The sequence below is a fragment of the Channa argus genome, chromosome 21 (genome assembly GCF_033026475.1).
Source record: "Channa argus isolate prfri chromosome 21, Channa argus male v1.0, whole genome shotgun sequence".
NCBI lineage: Eukaryota > Metazoa > Chordata > Actinopteri > Anabantiformes > Channidae > Channa > Channa argus.
The window spans coordinates 15,628,927-15,656,436 of NC_090217.1; the positions used below are offsets into that span (position 1 = coordinate 15,628,927).

Below are 27,510 nucleotides of genomic sequence, written 5' to 3' on the forward strand. Positions count from 1 at the left end.
TGAGTGTTGGAAATCGCTGCCACTTTTGTCCACCGTCGTCCTACAGCTATAATAAAACATTCCATACGTTTTACTTTCTTGACAGTACGTTGTTTGAAAATCAAACACTGCTTTTACTGAGGCATTAGACTTATTCTCAAGGAGTGCTGCTAACAAGCAACATTTCAGGACTGTGAGTTCTGGACACACACTGAAGTGTCTGCTCGTCTGCTCCAATTAAGCCTCTCTGTTAGCTTGTCAAACTAGCTTGTATCCACGGGCGGGAACCACAAAATGGGTAATTAACAAGTGGCATGAGACATAGAATGGATGCCAGTCACATTACAGTAGTTTCCAGTTTTAAGGTATTTTCACAGAAAAAAAAAATGTTTCCACTGTGAAGATGAATTAGCCAACGGGTCTCATACAATGCAGCATGATGGTAAGTGTGAGAAGCTGTGCTCTGAACAGACACCATATACTGAGCTCAGTACTGTGGTTAAAGTTGACTAGGGCAAACAGGGGCAGATGGAAGCAGCAGTAGGTTGGAGGTTTGAAAAGCCCCCAGTGACTCCTGTGGCAAAGCTCAGTGCCAGGAGGAGAAAAGCGGTTCAGGTGTTACTATGCATAAATATGCAGCAGGTTGGTGTAAAAGATAAGCAGGGATAAGCAGATAAGCAGTCCCTATATTATTACAGATATGTAAAAATCAATTATAGAGTGGACCAAGGAGCATTTTCTATAAGCCTTCTAGCAAAAGTGCAGACTGTATACATTTTATTTAAAAAAAAAATCACTGTAAGATGGGGCTTCCCATTCTGTCACTAGCATTTTCTCAGTTTCTCATTTTCGTGTTTCCCAAACTGAAAATATGATTTGATTTAAACAGATTACCGTAGCACTGCAGTATGTAGCTCCTCCTGCAAACCGACACCAATCTTCCTGTCATGGTGTATGCTGTGTGACAGTCCACACTGTCAGAAGCACATGGTTTACCAGCTACAGCAAATATGAAGAATATCGCCTTGTTGATGCGTCTTTGATAACAAATCTATTCAAGTCTTCCCTTCGACAGAGAACCATGTACACTAGTACACATGCCTGTCATTCACCTGTATTCTAGTATAACTGCTTTTAGTTCCAATGGCAATGTCTCTTCCTTTACATCAATTAGTCACAAAAGCACAGGTGCAGCTGAACCTCATTGTATTTTACTACACAGTCAAAATGCTTTTAAATTCCAGTAGAACTGAATAAAAAGTAAGGACTTCAAAACAATGGTGGTGATTGAAAAATGCTTTAATGATTAACTCAAGTCCTGACCTCAATTATACTTTACTGAGTAATGACCTCATTGGGCTGATATAATTGAGGTCATGTTTAATCTTTGGGGAGCAAACAGACTGACCATCGTGTGAGGTTGAGGATGTGATCTGACCTCCTGTGAGAGGTCCACTCTATGGAAGCTATTGTAAATAGAAATCTGTGAGGTGCAGTATATATGTAGTTGGAGTGAAACTTGCCAGAAAAAACTCATACAATCCCAGTGTCGAACTGTGTTAACGGCAAATGCACAGATGCTTCTGCACCTTGAAATTTTTATCCTGTCAAGCTGGAAAACATCAGAAACTGCAGTGAAACAGCCACAAGAGACAAAAAGTCTCCTTCAAAGCTCAGGAAGGTGTTCTATAGTAACTTTTCAGTAGGCTTGAGCTTCTTAAGGACAGGGATTCAGTTCAGGAATTTAATGGAAGATGGAACTCTGGTACTATTAACTCACTGTTGAGTTTTTCTCTGTAATTCTTCTATCCTTCTCTCATGTCTTTCCTCTTCTCATATTCTTGTCTTGCCAGGGCCCCTTTGAGAAAGATCCAATTACAGTCCCATTATAAAGTGACATGAAGAGATTTGACCTCAGAGTCTCCATCATGAACAGACACTTCACGCAAGATTGAGATGCAGCCCGAAGCGTTTTTGTGCATTTATGATTTTTATTTTTGGGGGGTGTGATCATGTTAACAATCCAAAACAGAGGTTTAACCTGCACAGTAGAGTAGACCAACAAAACCGTACCACACAGACAAGCCAACATACTGGACATACTTTTCAATGTAAAAATCTGATACATATTGTAAAACACAATAAGCAATTTACTAAATCAACACACTGTTGTGGATTTAAAAAAAAGCAGCAGCCTTCAGTTCACAAAATATCATGCACCTAAAACCCTAATGTAGTGGTTGCTCATACACATGTATCGTTGCCATTTCTATTTCAGTATCCAACATTATAGAGAGGTGAGAAGCCACAAAGCATTCATTTGAATTCAAGCTGCCGTCCAGCTCTTGGCCTGGTGAAGCTGTGAAGCAGTACAACTGAGTCGGGGCCAGTTGGGCGTGTATGTGTGTGTGTGTGTGTGTGTGTTTGAGGTGGATGAAAAGGGCAAAAAGCAGAGGCACAAACACACATTCTCGCATACACGCAGACAAAAACACACAATGCCGTTTGAGATAGAGTTGACACAACATATTGCAAATAACTGCAGTTTGGGACTGATGCAGTAACACACACACACACATACTGTAACAGTGTGTTAGTGCCAATTTGCTCTAATTCGTACTCTTGAATTTATATTTAGATGTACATGTATACATGTCTATATTAGAATTATCTGTGTTAGTACGCAGGCACAGCCCAATCCCAAAAGTGCTACTGTAATTTACTGCCTTCTTTCAGACACTGTTATGGTTGTGTCTATGTTTAATGTTAATGTTTATCTTCTAGTGCTGTTCTTTGACAACTGGCTCACATTGAACTCATTGCTTAATGGTAAATAAATCTTAGGTCTCTTAGTTATGTGAATTTAGTGATGAAGTGATCTAGCTAAATATAACAAGGATAAGATGTCAGTCATCTTCTGTAATTATTAATCACACACATGCATGTACGCATGCAAATTAGCTTTAATCAAGCTCTGTCTGTCAATCAATTTGGTACAGTAGCTCTTACATGCACATTTACGCATGATAGATGTGTCCTCACACAGTTTTATGTTCCTGTTGCTGTATATGTTTCCCAAAAGGTCTTGCAGCATATTGCAAGCTTGTTAATTCGCATCAACAATAAGTGTTCCCAAAGGCTGCACAATATATAGCACAAACTGCTATAAAATCAGGTGGATGCTTCCAAATTCAACTGGGTGAAAGAGTTTTTTAAAGTAGTAACTGGCTTCTTATTTACCTGGGTAGATCTTTAATAAACACGTTCATAAACATACACACGGACGAGGCATGTAAGTGCACTAAAAGGGGGAACAAATCCCTTGTATGCACACATGCACGCACACACACAGACACACACCGTGCATATAGCTTGCACGCACACACACATGCAATGTAAGGTGTAATAATAGGGTATTGATCATGTTGGCTGGGGGAATTATAGGCACTGAGGGAAGTGCAAGTTGGAGGAGGTGTTGATTTTCCATCAGCTATATCTCAGGTATTTCTGTTTAATGCTGCATCATTCCTCAACGTGCATGAAGGAAAACAGCAATAATCTGCTCGTTGCCAATGCTCACCATTCTGTGTCAGTGTCTAGTACCTGTAAAACTAGCTCCTGCCTTATCGACTGAACCTCGTCGACCCAAGTCCCTGTCCTCTTGCATCAAAACCAAGGTGGTCATTCCAAAAATACACACTTCTATATCCAGTATACTTCATGGTGCCTTGGTTCTGGCAAGCTAGATGTTAAAGCTACTGACGTAGTATGGCACAGTAGCTGTGAGCATCCTGTAGGCACCCTCTAGGTGCACACAGAGCAGAGTGCCTGATTAAAACACAGACAATGACAGTGGCAAAAAGGATGTATACGTGTAAAATGTGTCTGTGTAGAAAGAAGTAGTAGGTATGTGTATTTCTTGTGGTTTAGAATGCAACATTTGTGTGTATGACTTGCACAAATGAGGCTGTGATGGCACAGCCCAGGCTGGGTTAAATACTCTTCATGTCTTAAAAATACTAATAGCTTGCTTTGAGAAATGGGCTTCTACATGATGAGAATTAGGGCTGATTATAGCCATTTTCTGCAGACACACACTCACACATTTTTAAAAGCTGGCCTTTCGAAGCCCGAATCTACTAACTTAGCTTTGACTTATTTTTCATCCTATACAAATTTGACATTTTTTGCTTGTCACAATTGATTTTTTAATACTGGAAAAATATAATTTCCAACTGATTTACGAGATTCCACATCCATGCTCATTTTAGGTTCCTTCCTTCACTATATTGACTTACGTGGGCGAGGTTGTGTGTGCAGCACCTGCTCCAGGTCACCCAGCATAGTGAGGATCACCTCCTTATCCAGCTGAGCCGTCCCCTCACGAGGACCTCCCCCTGAAACCTCCTCCTCTGCCCAGTACCCTCCATCCTTCTCCCTACCATCCCGCTTTCCACCACCCCTGCGTGCTGCTGGCTCCTCGTCTGAACGCCCACTGCTGCCCTCTTCATCTGTTCCCGCTTCTTCCTTGGACTTCTGCTGTGGCTCAGTCCGTGGGTGGCCGCTATATGATGCCCGCTGTGGACGCCCAGCCGCACCTGTGCCTCGCCAAGGTACTGGGATTAGTGAATGTTCGGATTGAGAAAGCACCTTTGTGAGAGAGAGCGACAGGGATCGTGCCCTGGTGCCCCGCACACCTCCTGCCCTTGTGACACCCTCCTTCCTAGGGCTTCCCTGTAGGCTGCCTCCTGTGCGCTGTGTGGAAGATGAGTACAAGGAAGAGTTCTGAGGTTGGGAAAGACGAGATGGTGATTCATCAAGCTCAAAGGAGTAAACCCGCTGTTCACCATCGCTGAGCAGGGTCAGGTTGGTGAGCGAACGCTGCTTGAGCCGCAGGTTGAGGTTGTCTGGAAGAGGCTGGGGAGGTCGCCGAGCGGGGCTACCACCCTGATACACTGAGAACTCTGCTCCTCTCTTCATGTCTGCTTACCACTCTCGTTTCTTTTTTCCCCCACTTGTTTCTTTACCTGTCCGGGTTCACTGACCGATAGCATGCATGCAAGTGAATCTACCTGTGTGTGGTTCTCTGTTTCACATCTTGGCTGGACCGTCACTGAGAGCAGATGGAGGAGAGGAGGGACTGGAGTATGGAGGAGGCAGAGAGATGTGTCCCCACGTCCCACGCCTCCAAACTAAGATCCAAGCTTTAGAGGGCTGGAGTGAAAGCATGCACAGGGTGAAGAGAGGAGAGGGAACCTCCCGCCTAGGCATATAGGTAGAATCCAGATCCATCCTTGAGCCAGCCCATACTCATTGTTCAATGCTGAGCCAGACACAAACACTTCTTTCCTCCACACGTCCTCAGTCCTCATGCCATCTCTGTCTCCTCTCTTGCTTCCCTTGCTTCACCACAGTTCAGGGTGTGGATGAATGAGATCCCACATCTCTCCGTTCCTTACTTACACGTCCTCCCTCCCTCCTGCGCTCAGAGAGACTACTGATATTTCCCCCTATTAAACGACATCCATTCACTCTTATCGCTCTCCCTCCACCTTCTGTCTCTCCTTTAATTATCACCTCACTGCCTCACTTCTCCTGCCAGCCCTCTGACTCTCTGACGGTCCTTCTCTCCTCACAGCGGAGAATGAACAGGCGATGAAGCCAGCGGAAAGGCTCACATAGCTCTCAGTCTGCGTGTTCATTCCAGCATGCAGCCTGCAGTGCTCTCTCTCTCTCTCTCTCCCTCTCTCAGCCCTCCTTCTCTGTTTGTCACTGTCTCTTGTCTCCTTCGATCCCTCTCATTCTCTTACTTTCTGTTCAGTTCCTTCCTCTTAGTAGCCCTTATCTTTTCTCACTCAATCTTTCTCCAGCTCCTTTCCTCACAATGTGACAGTGAGTTGTTTAGACAGCGAGTTGTTTAGACAGCGCACCTGTAAGCTTGCAGCCTCTGCTGCAGCACACTGGCCTCCCCACTTAATTAAATCCTATCTTGAGAAACAAAACAGTAAGCCCGCAGTTTATAATGAATCAACAATGAGACCGCAGAACTGACATAGTGCCATCACTCAATGCAAGTTTATTAGTGGTGTTGCTATTAGTCACAGCTGTATTCCATGTTTAGTTAAATCCTGGTTTCCAATATCTAGAAGAGACTAAGAAACCATAAAGTGACACGGAGCAAATTCACACATTACTATGCAGGTACACAAATGTACAGTATGTTCTATTATTAATCCTAAATAAAACAACAGTTACTCTGATGCTTAACCGTTGTACTTTTCGTGTCTACAAATGACTTCACAAAAGCATAAATAAATCTGTGAAGGAGAATTTTGTATGTTTTTACTGCTCTGATGTTTGAGTATTGTGTCTATTGACATTGGTTTAGCTAGAAGATGTAAAATGATCAGGCTTGTCATGTGGTATATGTGGTAAACATACACTTGAATTTCTTTCTCAAAGACTCATTTCTGCACATCACTGTAGAAATGGTTAGAAAAATGAAGTGACAACAAAAAGCAAGTGTTTCAAATGGACCCCAAACAAAGGGAATGGTCAGTCTAATTTTATCTTTTAAATGATGGGCTTCAGAAAAGCTGAGACCAAAGCAAAATGTCCGGAATGTTACTGCCCATCTAACATCCCCAAACCTGTAATCACATGCTGTTTCGTGGGCATACTGAGCTTTGAAGGCACTTCAAGTCTTTGTGGCTTCACCTTGAGCATGACATGTTATTTTTCATTCAGCTAGCTTTTTTTTTTATACCTGCAAGTTTACCTGATATAAATGAAAATCATGATCTCCACCATTTGAATCCAGGGAGATTTAATCTTAAAATCAAAAATGATTTACAGAAATCTTCATAGCAAAACTATTTTTCCCATAGAGCACAACTGGCAAAATACGACCACATTTTCTGCACCAGTGGTTTGTGTTTTGATTGAGTGTTGCCTGCTTTAACCTCTCATCCTGGTCATTGTCAGGAATTTAAGTTTGTGGTTAGAAACTCCTGAACTCTCAGCCGCAGAAGCTTAGTTGCACAGATGTCCACTGACTGTAATTAAAGGACAATGAAGATGTCTGCAGTTCTTGATCTTTAAAAACAAACATATGGTTGAAATTCTAACAAACAGTTTTCAGTTATGCAGGTGAAATGACAGTAATGCAAAAAATTAAAGGGAATACATTTTCTTGTATTTTCTGCATGTTAAGAATTTCTTTGTGACTTTTAAGCTCAGATATAGTCCTTTATCCAGTTTTCATGCTACATTCGTTTATGTGTGCAAGCCAGCAGTCCTCCTCCGCATGAAGGAGTTCCATTAGTTCAAATAGCTGAACTAATGGCACTGTAAGAGCTTTGCATAAAAGTATCCGTCAAATGACAAGTAACACAAAAACTGTCCCTCAGCTGAATTTACAATACAAGCAAACAACGTGTACATATGTACGGATGATGATGTGTCATATCACAGTTTGTGATGCAGCGTTTGGATTGTAACGGATGCTGGCAGCCTGCAGGGATACAAACAAAGGGCTGCAGATGCTCCCTGTGTCTGGCTGTCAGCACTGACCTTTTCCCTTCTCTACATGAAACCAGTGCTGGACAGGGATCCCCCGGTAACACAAACAGACTCAAATCACCCCACACACCTACTGAAAACACACTCTCACACCAGCTCCACAACACTAGTACATTGTGCTAACTGCAGCAGCAGCCTTTAAAAACTCTAATCCTGTAGCTACACTCAATTATCATTCCAACACACCCTGCAGCCTGCTCTTTCTCAAATGTTAGGAAGAATCAATATCACGTATTTCAGCAGTTCAAATGTAAGCTAAACTAAATGTTAATGCACAGGCATCTGCACAATCACACACCCACACAGGGAAACCTCATCTATGCAGAGCCCACAGCATGTGTGTTGACCTGTTGTACCTGATATCTCCTCCAGGCACTGTTTGGCTGTCTTGCTGTAGACTAGCTCTCCCTTGGTGGGGCTGAGGCAGGGGTCAGCTGGGGCCACCATAGTGCAGTCATTTTCTGAGAATGTCCTGAAGTAACAAAGAACAAATAATACAGAGCAGTTACACAGACAGGCTAAAACATTTGTTAAACTCAAGCTAAACTGTAGCCATTACAGTTATTTGCAAAAAAGCTATGCAGGAACAGTTTCTACTGAGACATTTGAGTGTTTTTAAACACCAATATTCCTAAGTAATTTCTTCTATAATTAAAAAAAAATTAACATTAATCCACACAGTCCATGATTTGGAATAAGGGTGGTTCATCTGTCCAACATACAATATGTACATACAGTACGTACACCAGACACACCACAATTAAATGGGGAACTTTGAATGACAGTGGCAACATGACAACAATGGCACCAATGAACAAGCAAGTCCAGGCTGCAGACTGACCAAAAGTGAGTAGCGAGGATTCATTGTTGGCTTTAGCATCTGTGATTGTGGAAAATATTCATAATTTGGAAAATGACCAAATATGCCTTCTAAAATAAAAGGATTCTGTCAATGCATTGCTTGGTTTTAACATTTTGTTGTTTCTGCTTCTTGTTGTATAGTGAACCAAACTGTGATTCCGATTTTAGCAGTTACTTTGTGTAAGAGAATCTCCATTTGTTATTTCATCAACAGATAATTCAGTGAAGTGGACTTCACAGAAACCCCCACTTTGTTTGATTGACAGGTGGTCTGACAGCGCAGAAATGCCAAGAAGCACATTTAACCAAGCTGAAAAAATTATGACTGTAGTATTTCTATGCTTCCTGATCAAGTTTTAACCAGCTTGGTTCATCTTAGAATGAAGTACACATCATAAACACTCAGCAAAGTCCTACAACCACACTGGCCTGTTAAGCGTAGCTGAACAAACAAGTTAAAGTGGGCGAAGAAAAAAGAACGGAGTAGAACAAAGGTGCCTAATTGGGCTAAAAATGATGTTATATTGCAGCACAGCAGGAGCTCTTTATGCTTCCTGTCTACATGTTGGTGGCTGTGGTCAGACGTGTTTGTGAGGAAAAACATTTATAGCAAGTGAGGAGGAGGATGAAGATGGAGATTACAGAAACAAGCTCACGAGGAAATGTCCTTTTTTAATAGGTAATGTGCTTTTTGAGACGCGTATTTTCATGAGCAGTTTTAGTGGTGTTTCTTGCATGTTCCACCTCTTTCTACTCATTATGTCCAAATTGTTTTAGCACTAGTTACTCACAAAAAATGCAGCAAGTGGTCAACCCAACCAAGGATTCATATTGCTCCTTCACAAACTTTTAACAGAGATGCTTATTGAGTAGTCTCTATTTGTTTTTACACTTTCAGTTTTGGTTGCTGTCTTCATAACTGCCTATCACTCGCTATCTGCCCAGGAATGATACCCACAGCAGTTTTAACTTGTTAAATGTGTGGGATTAAAGTAATGCTAATGGTGGAAAGAGGCACTGCTGAATGTGGCAGGGCTGACTGTGCACAACAGAGGAGGTAGCTGAGAGGAGGGTTGAAGGATTAAGCTTGGTTTAATGGGATTCCTAACTCTCTTTCTCTCCAAGCACAAAAGCGTCCCAGCTCCTCCAATTTTTCCCCTTGGATTACCTCTGCTGTCATAGAGAAAATTGGCCCTGTTGGGCAGATTTACCCACTTTATGCATCTCTGATGGCTGTAACATCAGGGATTGAGCCAGCTGCTTGCATCAAAACAATCCTGATTGAATGAAGAGAAGGGGAATGAGTTCCTGATCACTGCCAATGTCTGCATTCTCACATCAAAGATGAGACCCAGACAGTTAAATAATAGGCTTTTGGCAAGCAGCAGCCAGGGGATGTTAATTTGTTCTGTAATGACTGTGAAGAGATGTGGAGGTGGGAGCAAGATGCACAGTGGGGAGCACAAACTGATTGTTGGGAGAACTCTGGGCTTTCATGGGATGTGAGGGTGTGGCTGAGCATGTCTCTCTGAACGTGTGCAGTTATGACTGTGAGAAAACGAGTCCATATGATAGTATATGTGGATGTGGGAGGGACAGAAAGTTTTGCTGGAAATTTAGATTGTAGTGTAGTGTCCTTTTAGATGGTAGTGCAAACATATCACCTGTACATGAAGGGGGCCACAGTGGCAGTATTGGGGTGGTTGTGCTGCTGCTGCTGTGGAAGCTGAACTACTCCGTTCCCACCAGGTGCTCCTCCACCTCCTCCTCCTCCTCCTCCTCCTCCTCCTCCTCCCAGCATCCCACTGGACCCAGACAGGGCCGAGGTGCTGGTGGAGGATGTCATGCTGGTCCGTTTGCCCTCTGGGCCCCCAGTGGTGCGCTGGATGTAGAAACTCCCTCCCTGCCCTCCTTTTGTCAGCTTGGCCCTGTCTCCCTCACCACCCCGCATGTTGCCACTGCTGTTTATTGCAGTCGGACTCTGGGTCTGGGACTGACCCTGAGGCTTTGCTGTTGATGCTGAGGGAGCTTTAAGTCCTGGCTTTGGGATGCCAGTCAAAGCCGAGGAGGTGCTGCCATCTTTCTTCCCTGATGATGGCTTTCCTCCCTTGGGGATGAGGCTGGCAATTTTGGATGTCTTCTTGGTGGAGTCTGCAAATGATTCACGCTCCTCTTTGGGTGGAGAACTATCCTTAGAAGATTTTCCAGACTTGCTTTTGTCCTCATTTTCTTTAGAAGGGGCCACCGACCTGCTGCCACTGGCAGATTTTGAAAATGAGGAGGAAGTCTTGCTAGGTGCTGTGAGGGACGATGCGTGGTTCTTGGTAGATATTTGTTTAGCAGTAGCACTGCTACTGCTGCTGCTGCACACCGACCCCGTGGGCATCAATCCATCCTCACCATACTCTGACAAGTCATCCTCTTCCTGCAAAGCCATCTCTGCTACAGACGGTGATGCCCGGGAAGCTGATCGTGGGTTAATTAAGCGGAACTTCTCCAGCATGGACCTCTGGGTTCCACTGCTAACGGCTGAACCTACTTTTGACCCATCACTTCCATGTGCCTGAAGGGCTTCGGGGGTCTGCGGTGAAGGGGTGGTGGAGGGTGAGTGAGTAGGGCTTGCCAGCATGGACGAAGTGGCGCTGTGCTTGAGATTCATGGACTTGCTGCGCCAGGACTTGCCAGCGGTGGGTGAGGGAATGGCAGAGGCCAGCTGCTGCCCACTGAGGCTGGTGGGAACTGTCCCACCAATACTACTCCCATTCATTCCTCCTGATACTGAAATGCCCCTCACCGCTTCTGAAATGGAAAAGAAAGGAGAAACAGAAGAGATGATTATCATATATAAGGGTTGCATTCATTAAAATATTCACACTTTTATATTATGTGTCTCTCTGGATGATTTTATATCCATAAATTAAATTTTCACTTTTAAAGCAATAATTACATTATTTTAAATAAAATCAGAATCAGGCGTGGACAGTAGAAATGATATATTAATAAAAGAAATGTGTGATTTATATTAGAATTCTGCAAATATCTGAAGTTTACTACAATTTGTTTTGATTTTGATAGTCATGCATGTAGGCGAATGTAAGATAGAATAAGTCCAAATTTTAAGCATTTTACACAGTAGTAGTTTTAACTCTGACATACGAGTTTTCCAAAGATTTTCCAAACAAATCAGTTTTGAGCATACACTCAGAGTCTCACTAGCTTTATTAAGTCAGGGGAAACATAATTTAAACATAATCAGAGTTTACAGCTGTCTTCCTTTATAGTTTGATACATACCAAGCTCAAACATTCAAGCAGAAGTGGAAAACTTTCACAAGATTTCAGAGCTGTATGATGTGAATAAAGTTGAGAACTTATTCCCCATTGGTACAATTTCAATAGCACGTTAGTAAAAATGTCACTGTTACTATTGCAAAGGCATGTCGAGGTGGTCTGTTGAGACTTCAGCCCCCAGTTTACACATCTATAGAGGCCTATGACAACATGTTTGCAGTAGGGATGATTTTGTGGCCTGATCTGGGTCCTTTAATGCCAGATGTGTGCTGATCCAGAGTCCAAACGCCCATTAGCATAGTGACCACCATGTAAATATATGCTATATTTATATTTTAGGCTAAAAAGAGAATTTCAGTAAATATAGTGAAGGCAAACTACAAAACGCATCATGTTTCTGCAAGTATGTTGTACAGGTGTTTAATAAATTGCTTGTACCACCTCTGAAAAGTTTGCTTTTTATTTGATGATTTTCTGACTCTTAAGAATTACCCTCTACAATCCTGAAAGGACAGCTAGAATTTCATTTATTTGTGTTATAATTGTAGATAGGAAGTGTAGCAGTAATAGGAAACTGAGTTTTTTTCAATTGTTAAACAAAAATCTATTACATGGAGATGGCCATTCTGTAGAAACTGGTGTCTACAAAACAGGCCTTGCTGTTTTCATGTCTCAAATCAAAAATACTTTTGCTTTCCAGTTTCCTGCTATAAAACACTGACCCTGCTTCATACGCCTTCCGTGACTGCTTGCCTGTTAGCAATACTGCCTAAGTCAAGAGCTTTGTAATTTTCTACCAGCCTAAACCACTATTCTTGCTTTGGAGCCTAAGCTGTTGTCAGTGTTTACATGTGTTTGATGAGTAAGACTGAATGAAAACTGACGTGTTTGTTTACGAGTAAACACCAGGACACTGAACTAAAATCTTCTAAATGCTGTAAAATGTGTAATTCTTGCAGAACCACAGCAGAAATTAACCCACAGTAAGTACACATGAAATTAAAATTAGTGAATAGTAGGACAATATACTGACAAGTGAAGAAATGCACCCTTTCAGGTTTTAAAGCACATAATCTTGTAATTTTGCATTAGGTCATAAAAAGTAAAAAAGTGTCTCAAATGCTGTTGATGTAATGGTTTCTCTAAACTCTGTAAAATCCAACTCTGCAGGCTTCTATCATTTTTTTAAGCTATTCAAAAAATTGTTTGACATTTTAACCATTTATTAAATGCACTGGTATTTATTCCAACTGGTCTGAGCTCAGCAGCCGCTATGATGTATTTTATTCTGCCACTTTTAATAAATGGTGCTTGGCAACCATAAGAAAAGGAGGTAAGCAACACACACAAACCTGCAGGGCACATGAGGATCCTTTAATGCACGTACAATAAATGTTGACCTTTACCCACTATCCTGGCTAGCTGATACCAGTCCATCAACTTTCCCCCGATTCCTCCCCTCTTACAATCTAAAAGCTCCATAACCACATATATAAGTGTAGTATTTGTTTTATATGATGAGTGAAACAGAAAACAGGAAACCTGAAACATGCAGCAATGCATCTCTGTCTGGAAAAGAGTTTGGGGTTTGTGAGGAAAAGAAAGGCTGATAAATAGAAGGAGAAAGAATAGAAAGGCAGAAAATGGGGTGGGAATAAAGAGATGCTTGTGATGCAGTGACAGCATGAAGTTATGCACCATTAGACTGTCTGTCTGACTGTCAGTCAGCACAGTGTACAGGGTTCATCTGCCTGTGAGTCACCTCCAGTCTGCAGTTTAAAGCCCCTTCAGGCAGGCGGTGAGTGTGTGTGTGTGTGGGGGGGGTGTCTCAGCTTCAGCTGTGGCCGAGACACTTTAACCGGCTTACACTTCTGACAACATCCTATAAAACCTTAAAAAACATGCTTGAAAAAGCCACACTGCAAAATGTCGGCTATGGAGGGAAAAGTGCAATCTGTCAGGCTATAATAGAGACTTTTCGTTTTTTCTCCTGGTTTTGTATAAAATGGAATCTGGCACCAGAGTGTAAAAACTCTATTAACGGCAAAGACATTCACTGACCTCCACATGTCTTTACTCAATATAGGCAAATCTTATTTGTTTTTTTTCCATCAAGGTCTACACAGAGCTCAGTGGCATTGCAAGAAAGAAAATATATTAATTACACATAGATGTAAAACTACTGCTGCTGCGAAAACTGGTTTCGGCAGTGTATATAATTTACAAGTGTACTAGTCAAATTATGGAGACTCCTGGAACCTCCAGGAGAGATGGGACGTCTGCAGAAGATACTGCCAGAATGTGCAAGGCAATTCTCTGATGTTCTGCACAAAAGTGGGGGTAAACTGTTTTACATCATGTCTTATATCACCATAACAGAGGATGTTGCATCTAGATGTTCTGGAACATTAGAAATAATCAAGGTGAATTAGATTTAATGAGCGTGGTTAGTGCTAATATCCCATGTGCACAGCAACTTTTTGGAAAAGCTGCTGCCAAATCAGGCATTTTAGGTGGTAACAACACCAAGAATATTTGAGAAATCATTGAGAGACTGATCAATAGACCCGCAGCAGGTAAAATTTGCCCATCTTTATTTCCTTTTGTGCGTTTCTAGTAAGCCATCGAATATTGTTTTGAATGTGGATCAGAGAGCATCTAATCTTTTGTTTCTATTTGTGTGTATAGGTGTCATTTTTAGAGGCTGTGCAGTGGCCCTCAAGGCAATTTATCAATGTGAAAAAAGGAGGTGATAAGCATTAGTGAGATTCTGTGTGTGTGTGTGTGTGTGTGTGTGTGTGTGTGTCTAGTCAATTAACCCCATCTTTAGCCCTCCCTACTCCTTCCACCAAGCTCCCCTTTCCCCACTGGAGGCTGTTTCACAGCACAAACACACTTTTCACTGTGCACTGACTTGGCATTTCCATGGCAACAGACTTCTTTTTTTTTTCTCAGCGGCCAAGGAATAAAATGTCACTTCTTTTGGGTGGTGGTGGACCCTCTGCTAAGAAATACACATGCAGAAATACACACATAGTGGACATGCTGTTGACAAGTAGATGTTGGATTAAACACATAAAGCGTCAATGCACTGATGTACTGTGAGTAATATAATGTAAGTGAGAATGCTTTTTTAAATGAAACATGGATTTAGTCACATTCTCAATTTCAACTTTAGCTACTCCGGGCATTAGGATCTAACATCACTGTTAGACGGATTCTAAATCATCACATTGTTAGAGGAAGCCGGTAGCTTCTTCGCTCAGCTTTACCTAGGTTTTACCAATGCCTTGTCATCTCATATCATCATATTCAACAAGCACACAAAAGCTCCAACTTCCTTTAGTTCAATTTTATAACAATGAGATCTATCTCTCTATCCAGAGAGCTAGACATAGATACATATACACACACTGATTGGGCATAACATTAAGACCACTTCAATCTAATACAGTGGGTCTTCCATGAATTTTACTTTTACAAGGTTACATTTTCTCAGTTTTTAGGTTAAAACTGTCAGAGAGATGATAATTCTGCTATGTGATTATTATTGAGGTTCAAGTGGGTTGTAAAGCTGTGCTGGTGTGCATTATAAGAAGAGGTGGTTCTAATGTTTTGGCCACCGTATTCATTTTCAATAGGGTGGCAACTGATGTTGACGTTGACCCGGGCGATGTCCGAGCAGGTGTAAACTACATACATTTTACATACAGTTTTCAGACAGTCCCAAAGTTTAGCTTGTCTTCTGTCAAATCACATAACATCCATTTTTTACTTCATAATTTCTTGTGGGCGATGAGACAAACATTATTGGGAAGCAAAAAAAAAAATGTTGTATCCATAAAGACTTGTAAACCTATGAATGCTTTAAAAGGAGCTTGGAACTGGCAGTAAAAGGAAAATCAACTTGAGAAAATAGCTTGTGGCAGAAACTTCCTGTATCTGTTCTTCTGCTACCTGTGTTTGCCCACAAGGTTCTGGCTGCATCACTGACATTTTCTCACAAGTGATTTTTCTTTTTTTTTTCTTTTACTTTAGACCAAAACTCTCTTTCATCTCCCCTAAGCGGATGCTCCAGTGCCCAATGTCTTATCTCTGCAAACTGAAGGTTTGTCTTTCTAGCAGAGCTCAAATGCACTGTGTGAATGGTCCTGAAAAAATGTAGACCCCTTAACAAAACAATAACAATTTTCACAAAATAATCAAATACACTTGATCAACAGGAGCTTGCTCAAGTCTAAAGCTTAAATTGTGTTTGGATTTAAACTGAGGTACAAGACTAATACGATAGAAATTCCTTAATCTTTGCTCCCTCTTTATTGTCTGTCTTCACCTATGAACTACTCTTCATCACACATGTGCTGTCCACCCTTCTGCTTCCATCCATGCTCATCATCTCTTGACATGCATTCCTCCCTCTTCCTGTTGAAGAGTTTAAAATTCCAGACCGAAATCTGATGGGTGATTGAACCTTTAGGACTGAATGCAACAGAGAATGGAAGACACATAGAAAGACAATCAAAAAAGAGAGTTTGCTGGAGGCTTTTCACTCCTCTCTTTGTCTGATGCCACTCATTGCGTCTTTCCTTCACCACCAACCAGAGCTGTCTCTCAACTCTACAGACTAAATCTAGATATTTTTTATGATTTTATATAGTGAGCAAACACAAAAGGTCATTATAATGTCGTCATAAGCTTGTCAGGAATGGTTTTAATTATTAAAATGACACATGGGAAAGGCTTTTATGATTATTATTACTGTATGAGCCAATGTGTCAAGATAAATCTTGGAAATGAACCAAAGAGAAATCTTTAAGTTATTACAAATACAGTAAGTGAGCCAATAGCAATATATTTTCAATAATTAAAACACTGTGAGCCAATACATAACCACGCAGAAACAGATTGTTAAAACAACTATTGACTTAGGAATGATCAATTTTTCATTGAATAAGATGTGATACAATGTAAAGTAACTCTCAGCTTAAGCGATTCTCTCAAAAACATAATCACTCTCGTTAGCATCATCATGCTTGACAGAGCAGCTGCCTGAATTTGCCCCTTCGCTCATCCCTCAAATGGCTCTTGCCCATGCTGTGAAAAATTTTCTCCGCCTCCACTTAATGGCACCATTATAAGTCATTTGGAACAAAAAAGCAGGGGATGATTCAGCAGACTGGTAAAGATTGGCAAAGTGAGAGACTGAGATGCTATGCAGCTCTCTGCTCATCTCTCTGAGCAAGTGGTGCCACCAAGTGGCTGGGACAGAGAATATACTGTCAGGCCTCAAGCCTACCATCAAATCCCACTAAATACAACCACAGTAAACTCAGCAATATGCCTCCATACCTCTATCGTTGCCACTGGCATATTGAAGAGGCTTGCTCTTGTCAATGCTGTTGAAACTCTGGCTGCGACGGTTGAGGTTGGATGAGCCTGGACTCCTGGAGGCCCCGCTGCCGGCAGCAGGTACCCTGGAGGGCCCCGGTAACCTGAAGGATTCAAAGCGAAAAGCATTTATACAGTATATTGAGATGGACCTATGCTAAGTAAGAGAAACATAAAACAAGTTTTGTGCTATTATGAACAGTGTAATTCATCCCCATGCACTCGAGAGCCATTTCATTTCATCATATTTGTACATTTAAAGCAGCTTTCCCTAATCCAACAAAAAAAAAATCTGTGCTAAGTAACTATACTTTCAAGGATAATTCACATTTTTTCATGCTCTTGTGCACATTCAAAAAAGTAATGCTTCTTGTAATTGTTGGGCTCTTTAAAAATAAGTTTAAAAAAAAAGTCCTAAGCTATATTTTAAGAGTGATTGGAATAATTTGAACATTGTGTTTAAATTTGAACCTGGATTCAAGTATGCAACATGTCAAGTCTAGATACAGTATGTGCTCTGTACAGACTGTAAGTTATCAATCAAGTTAAATCAAGTTTTACATCCTGCCCAACCTTTTATTGATTCTCCATTCTCTTTTATTTCCTTTCGACTGTTGCCTTTCAGGGGTCACCACAGCGAATCCTGTGCCTCCATCCAACCCTGTCCTCTGCATCCTCTTCTCTCACACCAACTAACTTCATGTCCTCCCTCACTACATCCATAAATCTCCTCTTTGCTCTTCCTCTAGACCTCCTGCCTGGCAGCTCCATGCTCAGCATCCTTCTACTGATATATTCACAGTATCTCCTCTGAACATGTCCAGTCTCTAAGCTGTACAACATCGCTGGACTCACCAACGTCTTGAATATCTTTCCTTTCATTCTCGCTGATAGTCTTTGATCACACAACACACCTGACACTTTTCTCCACCGTTCCAACCTGTTTGCACTCAACTCTTCACCTCTTTTCCACACTCTGTTGCTCTGAACATTTGACCCTAAGTACTTAAAGTCCTGCACCTTCTTCACCTATGGTCCCTGTAACCTCACCGTTCCACCTGGGTCCCTCTCATTCAAACACATGTATTCTGTCTTGCTGTGGCTAAGCTTCATTCCTCTGTTTTCCAGAGCAGACCTTCATCTCTCTAGATTTTCCTCCACCTGCTCCGAGCTCTTACTACAGATCACAATGTCATCTGCAAACATCATAGTCCGTGGAGATTTCTGTCTAACTTCATCTGTCAGCCTGTCCATCACCAAAGCAAACAAGAAGGGGCTCAGAGCCGATCCTTGATGCAGACCCACCTCCACCTTGAACTCCTCTGTCACACCTACCTACCATTGAGTCTCGAATACTGAACCTGAGCTCAGTCAATATGATAAATAGAACATAAGAGTTAAACAATGTGTGTTGCATTTTAGGTCGAGAAAGGAGCTTGAGTGAGGTAAAGTTGAAAATGCAATGTATGGACACACAAAAAAAGTTTGTATTACTTCAAGTTAAACATGATCCACATCAACAGTCTGTCTCATCCACCTACATGCTGAGTTTTACACTGTGTCTGTCATTGCTTTTATGTCTTCTGACACTATAAAGAGAAACAAAGGCTAATATCTACAGTAGATGGAGGTTTGTGTTCCCAGTCAGCCACTCTACTTTCACACACACTTAATCTCTTGACGGTGTCAAAGCTGCCGGTGACAAATGTTGATTTGCCATGCTGCAGCTGGAGGATTTTCACAACTCCCAGGTGGCAGCTAAAAGAATTATCTCATCAAAAACCTGTTGTTATCGTCAAGTTAACTTTACGTTGCTTTTTCACGCCATTTGCCAGATGCCGTCACCCATCTGTTGATTTCAGAAACAGATTTATAACAGGAAAAATCTAGTTCTACAATTAATCTTAATTATTATGGTTTGATGTGATCTCAGAAGGTTTATTCCAACGAAGAATGCACTTTGTATCACAGTAGTGTGTTCCACCTCTTGCCATGCATGTTGCGAATAAACTGCATCCAAGCAAAGAACAATCCAATGAAAATGCAGGTCTGACAATGTCTCAAAACACAAGAAACAAAACAAATCAGCAAATTCTAGAGACTGAGAGATTCAAGGTAACTAAACAATTGCAGGTGAGGTGGAAGTTAACGTACTGTAGGTACCACAATGCTGAATCTAATTTAATTTATGAATGCAATTTACTTTATGTTTTTACATCACTAGTAACTGCTATGAGTAAAGATAATTAAGATTTAAGCTGCAGGGTTTTGCAAACTACATTTTCTGATGCAACAAGAAACGCAGAAAGCATTGAATAATAATTTAGCACACAAGGAAATGAAAGGTGTATAGCTGCAAGAATTCCAGTTTACTATGGGGGTTAATCTTTCATAATAAAACAAGGCACAGCAACTGAAAAGCACACACACACACACACCGCACAGCTTGAAAATCAGATGAAAACTGCCTAAATTATCTATGTGCTGAGCAATGCAAGAATTGTTTTATACAGACTTCTGCTATAATGTGAAAACCTGACATAAATAAAGCAGCAAATATGCCTTGTCTTAAGCTTGGTTTGTTTTGTTTTTTACCATCCCCACTTTTCCATTGTACTGCAGCAACAGTAGACCTTTGACTGTTTAGAGATGCTAAGAGGCAGGTCTGAGAGCAGAGATTTGGTGCTCTGACTGAATGAGCCCCCTGAACTGTAGCCAAGGCTTAACATTAACACCCACCAACCCGCCAAATGGGAATGGGTTTGAGCTGTGGCATGTAACACAATCATTTCCACATTTCTTTATTTGCAGTCTTTTCAAAAGGCATCTGAAATAATGAAACAAATTGCTAAACAACACGAGCACTATCTGTAGAGAGTGTTTGCTCATTGGTGCATTTGTGAAGCCTTGCGTTTCCCCACTGCTGACCGACTGTAGACAAGCAAATCCCTGTCTCTTTTCTTGAGGTTTTTTAAATTCAGACATTTTGTGCTATTAGTTATATAAAGAAAAAAAAAAGAATTGATGGTGTATTCTGGGATGTACTGTATGGCAGTGAAAAGTTAAAAGGGGTCTCACAGAACCGCTCGTATGGAGCAGAGTGACCAGAAGAGAAAGAAAGATTAGGTTGATGGAAGCTGTGAGGACTCTCAATCCACCTCTCTCCTTCAATCTCAGATCCTCATTTTACACTCACACACACACACACACATCAAATGTAAAGTTGAGGTATGAATTTAAATTGTTTAGGAAATCATTTGTTCCTCCTTCCTCTTTGTTTCCAGTGCAGAGAATTATTTCTAAACTGTACTGTATTACAGCCTTTGGTAATGAATATTTAAAGATGGAGTGTTTCACTTGGTATTTTTCTGTTTAGTTTTCATCTTTTCAATTAATCTTCTACACCCCACTTTTATTGTATTCAATAAGAAGCTAATCTTTCTTATTAGTCTTCATGTTTTCATAAAAGGAGCTTTATTTAGCATTTTTATAGCTAAATATTTCATATTTTGTAGTGGTACACATTTTATGTAGTCTTGATCTGGGTGTGTCCAGTGGCCATTTACATTTTAAAGGGTTGTAAATGTAGTTCAAGTACATTTTTGTGCGCCACAGTCAACAAATAGTTTTATGTTATTTCCCAATGACATAATTGTGGCCAGTGAAAATGCTGAGTGGGTAGTCACTTTAGAAATCCAATAGCCTCTGTGGCTGGTGTCCAAAAAAGTTCAAGTCAAGCCGTTGCTGCAGCCATAGGTGGTCCACAGCCCAGAGCTGAGACTGCTTCACTGGACTTAAATCAGAGGTATATGTATACAATAACAGCAAATACGAAATACAGACACAGAGAGGGAGAGAGTCTTTACATTTTGAAATATCCATAAACAAAACGGAACTAACAAAACATTATTCAACACACACACACAAATACAGATTACAGTACAGTTAAACATAGTACAGTTAAACAAAAAAAGATTTAAAAGAGGAATGAAAAGAACAAAAGAAAGAAGTGAAAGAATGGCACAGAGAGAGAGAGAGAGACAGAAAAGATAATGTAGCTGTAAACCCAGACAAGAGAAAATGAGAGATAAACAGTGGAAAAAAGGAGTAAGAGATTGAAGCAATTCAGATGGAAATCAGAGGTAGTCCCTTTTATCATCAGATTCTTTCATCTTCCAAAATACATGTTTGATAATGCATCAGCAAAATGGAGCTTGATTTCTGGACACTGATTTTTGTTTCAGGTCTTGGGGACGTGGTCTGCCAGTGAGGTCATAAGTAGACACAGATAAGGTTGGACATCCCATTATTCAGCCTGTCAGTCAGTGTCTAACAATAGTTCTTGCCGAGAACGGAGCACTTCCCATTCAAAGGTTTTGCTAGTCAGTCTGCACTTCTGTATTTGCCAGAGTGTAAGACATCTGTTCTAGCACATCAGGAAGTCACACCACTTGCAGGGGCAAAGCCAAGGCCATCCAAAGCTCATTAAAATGGTAGAAAGATACCACATGTGCGCGGGTGACCAACAGCCTGTCCAACATAATCACCTGCTCTAAGATAATGAACTTTATGAGCTACATAAGATTTTTTTACAACAGGTATAAATTGTACATCATAGTTACCCACTCTTCAACCCATTCTGTATAGAATAGTTGTGTCTGTATTGTCTGTATTTTTCTAATGTTTCAGTACACGACTGTGTAACCATTGCAATGTTAGTTTATATTCAAAATATTTTAAGTGTTTGACAAGAGTGTAAGCGTATGGTTTCCGTTCTGGTCAAATGTCCCCTCGAAGCGTGGTTAATCACAGGGGTAACAAAATAAAATCAGTGACAGGAAGTAAACCACCATGATAACAAAAATGCACGAAAGGCCTCTGCACTGACAGTACTTTTCATGTTGGGAAACCAAATCTGTCGTCTTAGACAATGTGCTCACATTTAGCCATTTCTTAATGTGGACTACAACAGAGGAAAAAAGAGGAAGAGCCAACATGAAGGTTATTCGAGTCTAAACAAATCCAAAACAACATGTTTCCAAACTTGTTTAGAATATTCAAAAACTAGACAAACATCTAGAGTAAAATGTGTAGTAGCTGCAAACAAGCATACTTCATCTACCTCTAGCTAAGGAGCAAAATGTCAAACAAAGAGCTTAAAAGCCCTAAAACTACAGCACCTTGAGCGAAACTCTTCACTACACTCAGCACGGCATTTTAGAGAGACATCAATTGTTTTCCCATTTTTAGAACTGTGTCTGGGATTAGGCAATGAAACAATAATATGTAGTGAAATAAATCTTCTCAGATTGCAAGAAAGCCATTAAATGTGGTATTTGGGCTTATATTATTGGGAATCAAATGGCAAGAGAGGGATGCTTACAGTATTAGTGCTGACTAACTTTTTGGTTTTTTGTTTTTGCTGTGTATGTACTTCTTCATCTGTGTGCAGGAACTAAGGAGCTATTTCTGCAAAGTAGCAGCAGTGAGGTATGTTGTCAGTGATGTGAGAGGGCAGATTACTACCCAAAGGGCTTGAGCTGCTGGCTGCAGCATTTTTGCCATTGCTTAGTAGCGGCTGGAGAGGAACTATTTGCCAACACGCTGGTTCCCACTCCCTCTAGGAACAAATGCTGAAACCATCAGACAACTGGACTCTGGGGTGTGTACATGCAGTATGTGTGGGTATGTAGATCTGTGGGTGAACAAATAACATTTCTTTGTATCTATATGTGTAAATGACATGCTCATGCTTATGTTTACAGATTGGTGTATGTGTGTGATGGGTTTACATTCTCACTAAGAGCAGTAAAAGTGTGTGGTTCCCTGCCTATAAGACACAGACTACAGCTTGGCCAAACAAAAAGTGTCATTATAGTTTTCTGGTAACTCACTTAGCACCAGCTTCTTTGCCAAGATGTGTAAAAAAGGCTACTCTCAAAGGATACATCACACAGAACACCAAAACTCACGTCATTGGAGAACACAGAGATTAACACCCTTTAATGCCTCTGTGAAACTTTGTGCGATGATGCTCAATTGTTGCTGTGATTCTGGCTGCCTGGAAGGAAAAAACTCACTGATGTGTTTAGTTACTGACTGAGCACTCAATACTAGCTTTCTTTTCATTACTCACATGGACTGGCATGGAAACACATTGATTGCACTGACTGATTCGATTAGCCCTGGCACTGGCCTAGACTTTAATAAGCAAAACCTCTCTATAATGCCAAACCAACACAACCTAATGTTTTTCCCAGAAAGGTATGTTACACAACATGGTTTTAACAATGTAAGGATGTGTTAGACTGAACCACCTGTGAAGAGAACAGGAGATATTATTATTACGCTCTGACTGTAAGAAACTGGTTCAAGTTGCTATGCGACACAGCTACAACACTGAATCTACACAATATATGGTGTTCTCTAGCTGACCCTGACCTTTGACCTGCCTGTTGTGGTAATAGATAACTACCACATAAAAACAAAAACAACCATACAAAGACACAAATGCACATATAAATAGTACAGGAATCATAGAAAGAATAGAGATATGTGAAGTATCTGCCATATTTACCTCGTATTTTTCTTCTGTGGTGACCCTATTCCACTGTGGCCCAGAGGACTTGCATATCGTGCTGTGAGACTGAGGAGACAGCGGAGAAGATGACAGACACAATGTTAACACGGTTAAGAGGAGGAATGAGACCAGCTACTTGCTGGACGTTTCTTAATCCATGCCTTAATGTAATAATGTGAGTAAGAAGAACCATTCAGTAGCAGAGAGAGAGAGAAAAAAAGAAGAGGGAGAGGAAAGAGGAAGCAAATGGTGCATACAGCATGCCAGTGAACATTTCTTTGATTTTTTTTTTTTTAAATGTGAAAACTCAAACATGGTGCACCGCACACATATCATTGAACCAGCAACATCCATTTAGAGGGCTGCTGTCATAAAAAGGTAGAAAAAAAAAATCTACTTCATGGTGGCACTGTTTGAAGAAACCCCTAAAAATGCACTACACATGAGGCAGAGAAAAAGGAAATGCCCACAGCACAAGTCATAGTTTACAACCCAACACTCACCGTTAGTCACTGAAAAGGATGGGAATTAACACTGGCTGTTACGTGCACCGTTTCATTCTTGTTTGTCAGGAAGTAGTTAAGCTACTTGTAGAGAACCGTTTATATAAAGACGAGTCTTAAATCATCTTATACACCCTTGTAAACAATGAAGACCAGGTGGCCAGGCTGTTGTTCATTACTGTGTGTAAATGCCCTGAGTGAACTCTAGGATTTGCCATGTGAGGATGTTTTGACTTGCCATCCTAAGTGCCATTATCATTTTAATTTGTGCCAATAAGAAATTTAGATCTTTATTCAGCCCAACTGCTTCTTAGCTAGGAAATGTTGGTATTTGCAACACACACAAAAAAAAAAAAAAAAAAAAAAAAAAAAAAAATACAGAAGAAAAGTCTAATCTGATACAATTCCACACAGAACCCCCCCCCAAAAAAAGTACTGGACAAAATTATTGGCACCCTTAGCTCAATACTTGGTAGCACCCTCTTTGGAAAAAATAACGGAAATCAATTGCTGGCCATTCCAAAACTCTCCAGCGCTTTGTTTGGAACCACTGCTGAGTGCTTTTTGAAGTGTGTTTCGGGTCATTGTCCTGGTGGAAGACACATCACCTCTGGTGGAGGCGCCGCTTTTTGACACTGGCCACTACGTTGCTCCACACAAACCAGGCACGTTCAGCTTTCTGCTGCATGTTTGAGCTGGAGAATACCAGAGGAAGTAACAAACCCCAGCAGCGGTTTGTTCAGACGCCCTTCTTTTCTTGAACATTTCAACAACTTGCTCTCTGTTTTATGATTGTGGGCTGCTTCGGCGTTGGGGAGTGAAAAAACAAAAAACTACCCATTCTGGATGGCTGAATGACGCACTGCAGTCATCACATCTTATTTCCTGTTCTGTCTACTTTTAGTACGCAGATCTCAACTCTGCATGAAATTGAAGACAAAGGCCAACATGTTTGATAATTAACTTTTACATTTTATTATTTCATGCATTTAGCTTAGACTCTCCCCTATAATAAATATTTTGGCAGCTTCTTATTTATGCATAATCTTCCTCTTATGCAGAAATCCAAGAAAAGGAGCTAGTACAAGATTTCAGTTCACTGATTTCAGTCAATACACTGAATAAACTTTCTATAGAATCAAATCAGTGTCTCAGGGTGACAGTGACTATTTAAGCAATGTCCTTCGAACAACTCTCTAAGAGTGTGTCTCACAAATACTGTACATGCACACACTCACACACCCGCCTTTTTTTTTATTTTCATCTCTTTCTCTCTCCATCTCTCTCTCTTTCTCTGGACCATTAACTTCAGATTTAAAGCACATTTGATAAAGTGCAGAGTCACTGTACATTTCTAATTGACCTTGCAGGTTTTCATGATGTAGTGTTATGCTGATAGGCGTCAGAGCAGAGAGCAGGAAACAGAAAAAAACAAGTTCAGGACAGTTTCCCATTATAGTGGTGAGCACCTTCATAAAATCTTTTTCATAAACTATATGATACATGACACGTTGGTTAATGATGTCAAGAAACTATTGTCCCATTACACTGTCGAATTCACTCACAATTCATACCACATTTGATCTCCCAGTACTGTGTTTTGTGCTCTATTAAATACTCTAAATGGCACAGAAAAGACAGATTAAGGAAAGCCAATCGCACTCAGAAACACAAGTTTGATTGAAAGGTTTGACTTTACTTGTTCACATTCAGAGTGAAGTGTACTGCAGTGAGGCCGAGCAATGGTTATCTTCAAAGGCAACAGAGGCTGCGTAAGACTGAAGCAAAGTAGTGTGAGCTCATGTAGGAACAGTCTGCAAATGTATCAGGCTGTTGTGCACATTTTTCCACCACAAGACCCATCCTCACCCCTACTCACCGCACCTTTAACTATATCAAACGCAATGAAACAAGATGTTAATGGTATGGAGTCCCCAGCCTGAAGAGCTTATCCAACCCGCAACATTTAAGATCTTTCCCAGTGTGGAAAAAGACACACATAAGGACAGGGTCTAGGATTGGGGCAAGAGGACGGGGTTGTAATGGTGAAAGGGGGTGCTCGCCATCTGTCACTTCTGATCAAATGCAACATACATCATTGAGGCCTCTGTTTTAACCGTCCATGGAACTGTGGTAAACATGCGCGCGATATCGAATGCCATCACAGTCCTATTAAATGTGAGCAATATCGGTTTCAGCTTATGGGACGCAAGGGACGGTGGTACAGTTATTCTGACTGGGCTTATCAGAGACATGATTTACATGACCAAAACAAGGTGCATGTCAGGTGCAAAATAATAAAAGACCATTTTAAATGATCCTGTCATCATTGTTGAGTCTTTAATATACAGAAAATGCAAATAGAACTTTGCAACTATTCATTTAAAAAAAATATTTCTCAAGCAAATACTGAGTTCATCATAGTGTACGTGCAGTACAAACAAAAAGACTTATTGTGTACTACTCCATTTATCAAACAAGACTGAAAAAGAAAAAGAACAATAATCAATGGTATATTACAGGAAAACAAAATGTAACCACACTATTACCAGTTCATGATGTCATTGACACTAATCCATCCTTCTCAAATCACCAAAGTTTTCCCAGAGGATCCAAACTCTGTCCCTTTAAAACTATCACACACACTAACCCAGTTACAACTCTACCTAGTAGATGATTCAGGCTTGGCCAGGGCGTTGGCTCTTCCATATGGCAAACGACTTTTCCTGTCGCGCGATACGGCAGTGGGCAAGCGTGAAGAGCGCCAGACCACAGGGTCAACTTTTTCGCCCCAGGACATGTTGAGTCACAGAGGAAGGGTGTGTTGTTGTGGCCTGCCAGGTCTATGCCCCCCTGCGTTTTCGAGCTCTCAAAACCTCCCGTGGCTCCGGGGTGTCGCACTCGGGCCAATGGGGAGATCCCCTCAGACACACACATACACACAGTCACACACATCCCATCTGACCCACCGAATCCAGTTAGGCCAGCAGGTGCTGTCTATAGAAAGCTCCCAATACTACAACTGTAGCTATGCAGTAGGCCAAATGTGTGTGAGTATGTGGGAATGTGTGTGTGTGTCTCTGTCTGTATAATCTGTGACACAGATAATTTGATCATTTAAAAAGCTTAACAATTCTAATTTGAAACTCCCCCATTCTTCTGGCTTATCATACATTTTAAGAAGTTACTCAGACACACTAAATCTTCAGGGTCGACTGGAGCTTACAGGAATTTATCATTGTGGAAAACTACAATTAGGAAAGATCTTTGAATAGATTTAATTATGTCTCAGTGTTAGGAGTGGAGTAAAAAGGATTCACCACCTTGG

At 41.0% G+C, this 27,510-nt stretch overlaps 1 protein-coding gene across 13 annotated transcripts in view; it reads right to left on the bottom strand.

Moving 5' to 3' along the window:
• The window catches only part of nav3 (neuron navigator 3), a 361,175-nt gene that overhangs the window by 67,302 nt on the left and 266,363 nt on the right, over positions 1-27,510 (bottom strand). For 12 of the 13 annotated variants that reach the window (XM_067489701.1, XM_067489702.1, XM_067489707.1 and 9 more), the window contains 4 exons: positions 23,677-23,745; positions 17,061-17,203; positions 10,086-11,220; positions 7,917-8,032 (listed from right to left, as the gene is read on the bottom strand). In XM_067489701.1, the coding sequence (XP_067345802.1) occupies positions 7,917-8,032; positions 10,086-11,220; positions 17,061-17,203; positions 23,677-23,745 (1,463 nt within the window). The remainder of the gene's footprint in view (positions 1-7,916; positions 8,033-10,085; positions 11,221-17,060; positions 17,204-23,676; positions 23,746-27,510) is intronic. The other variant, XM_067489700.1, reaches the window with a different exon arrangement.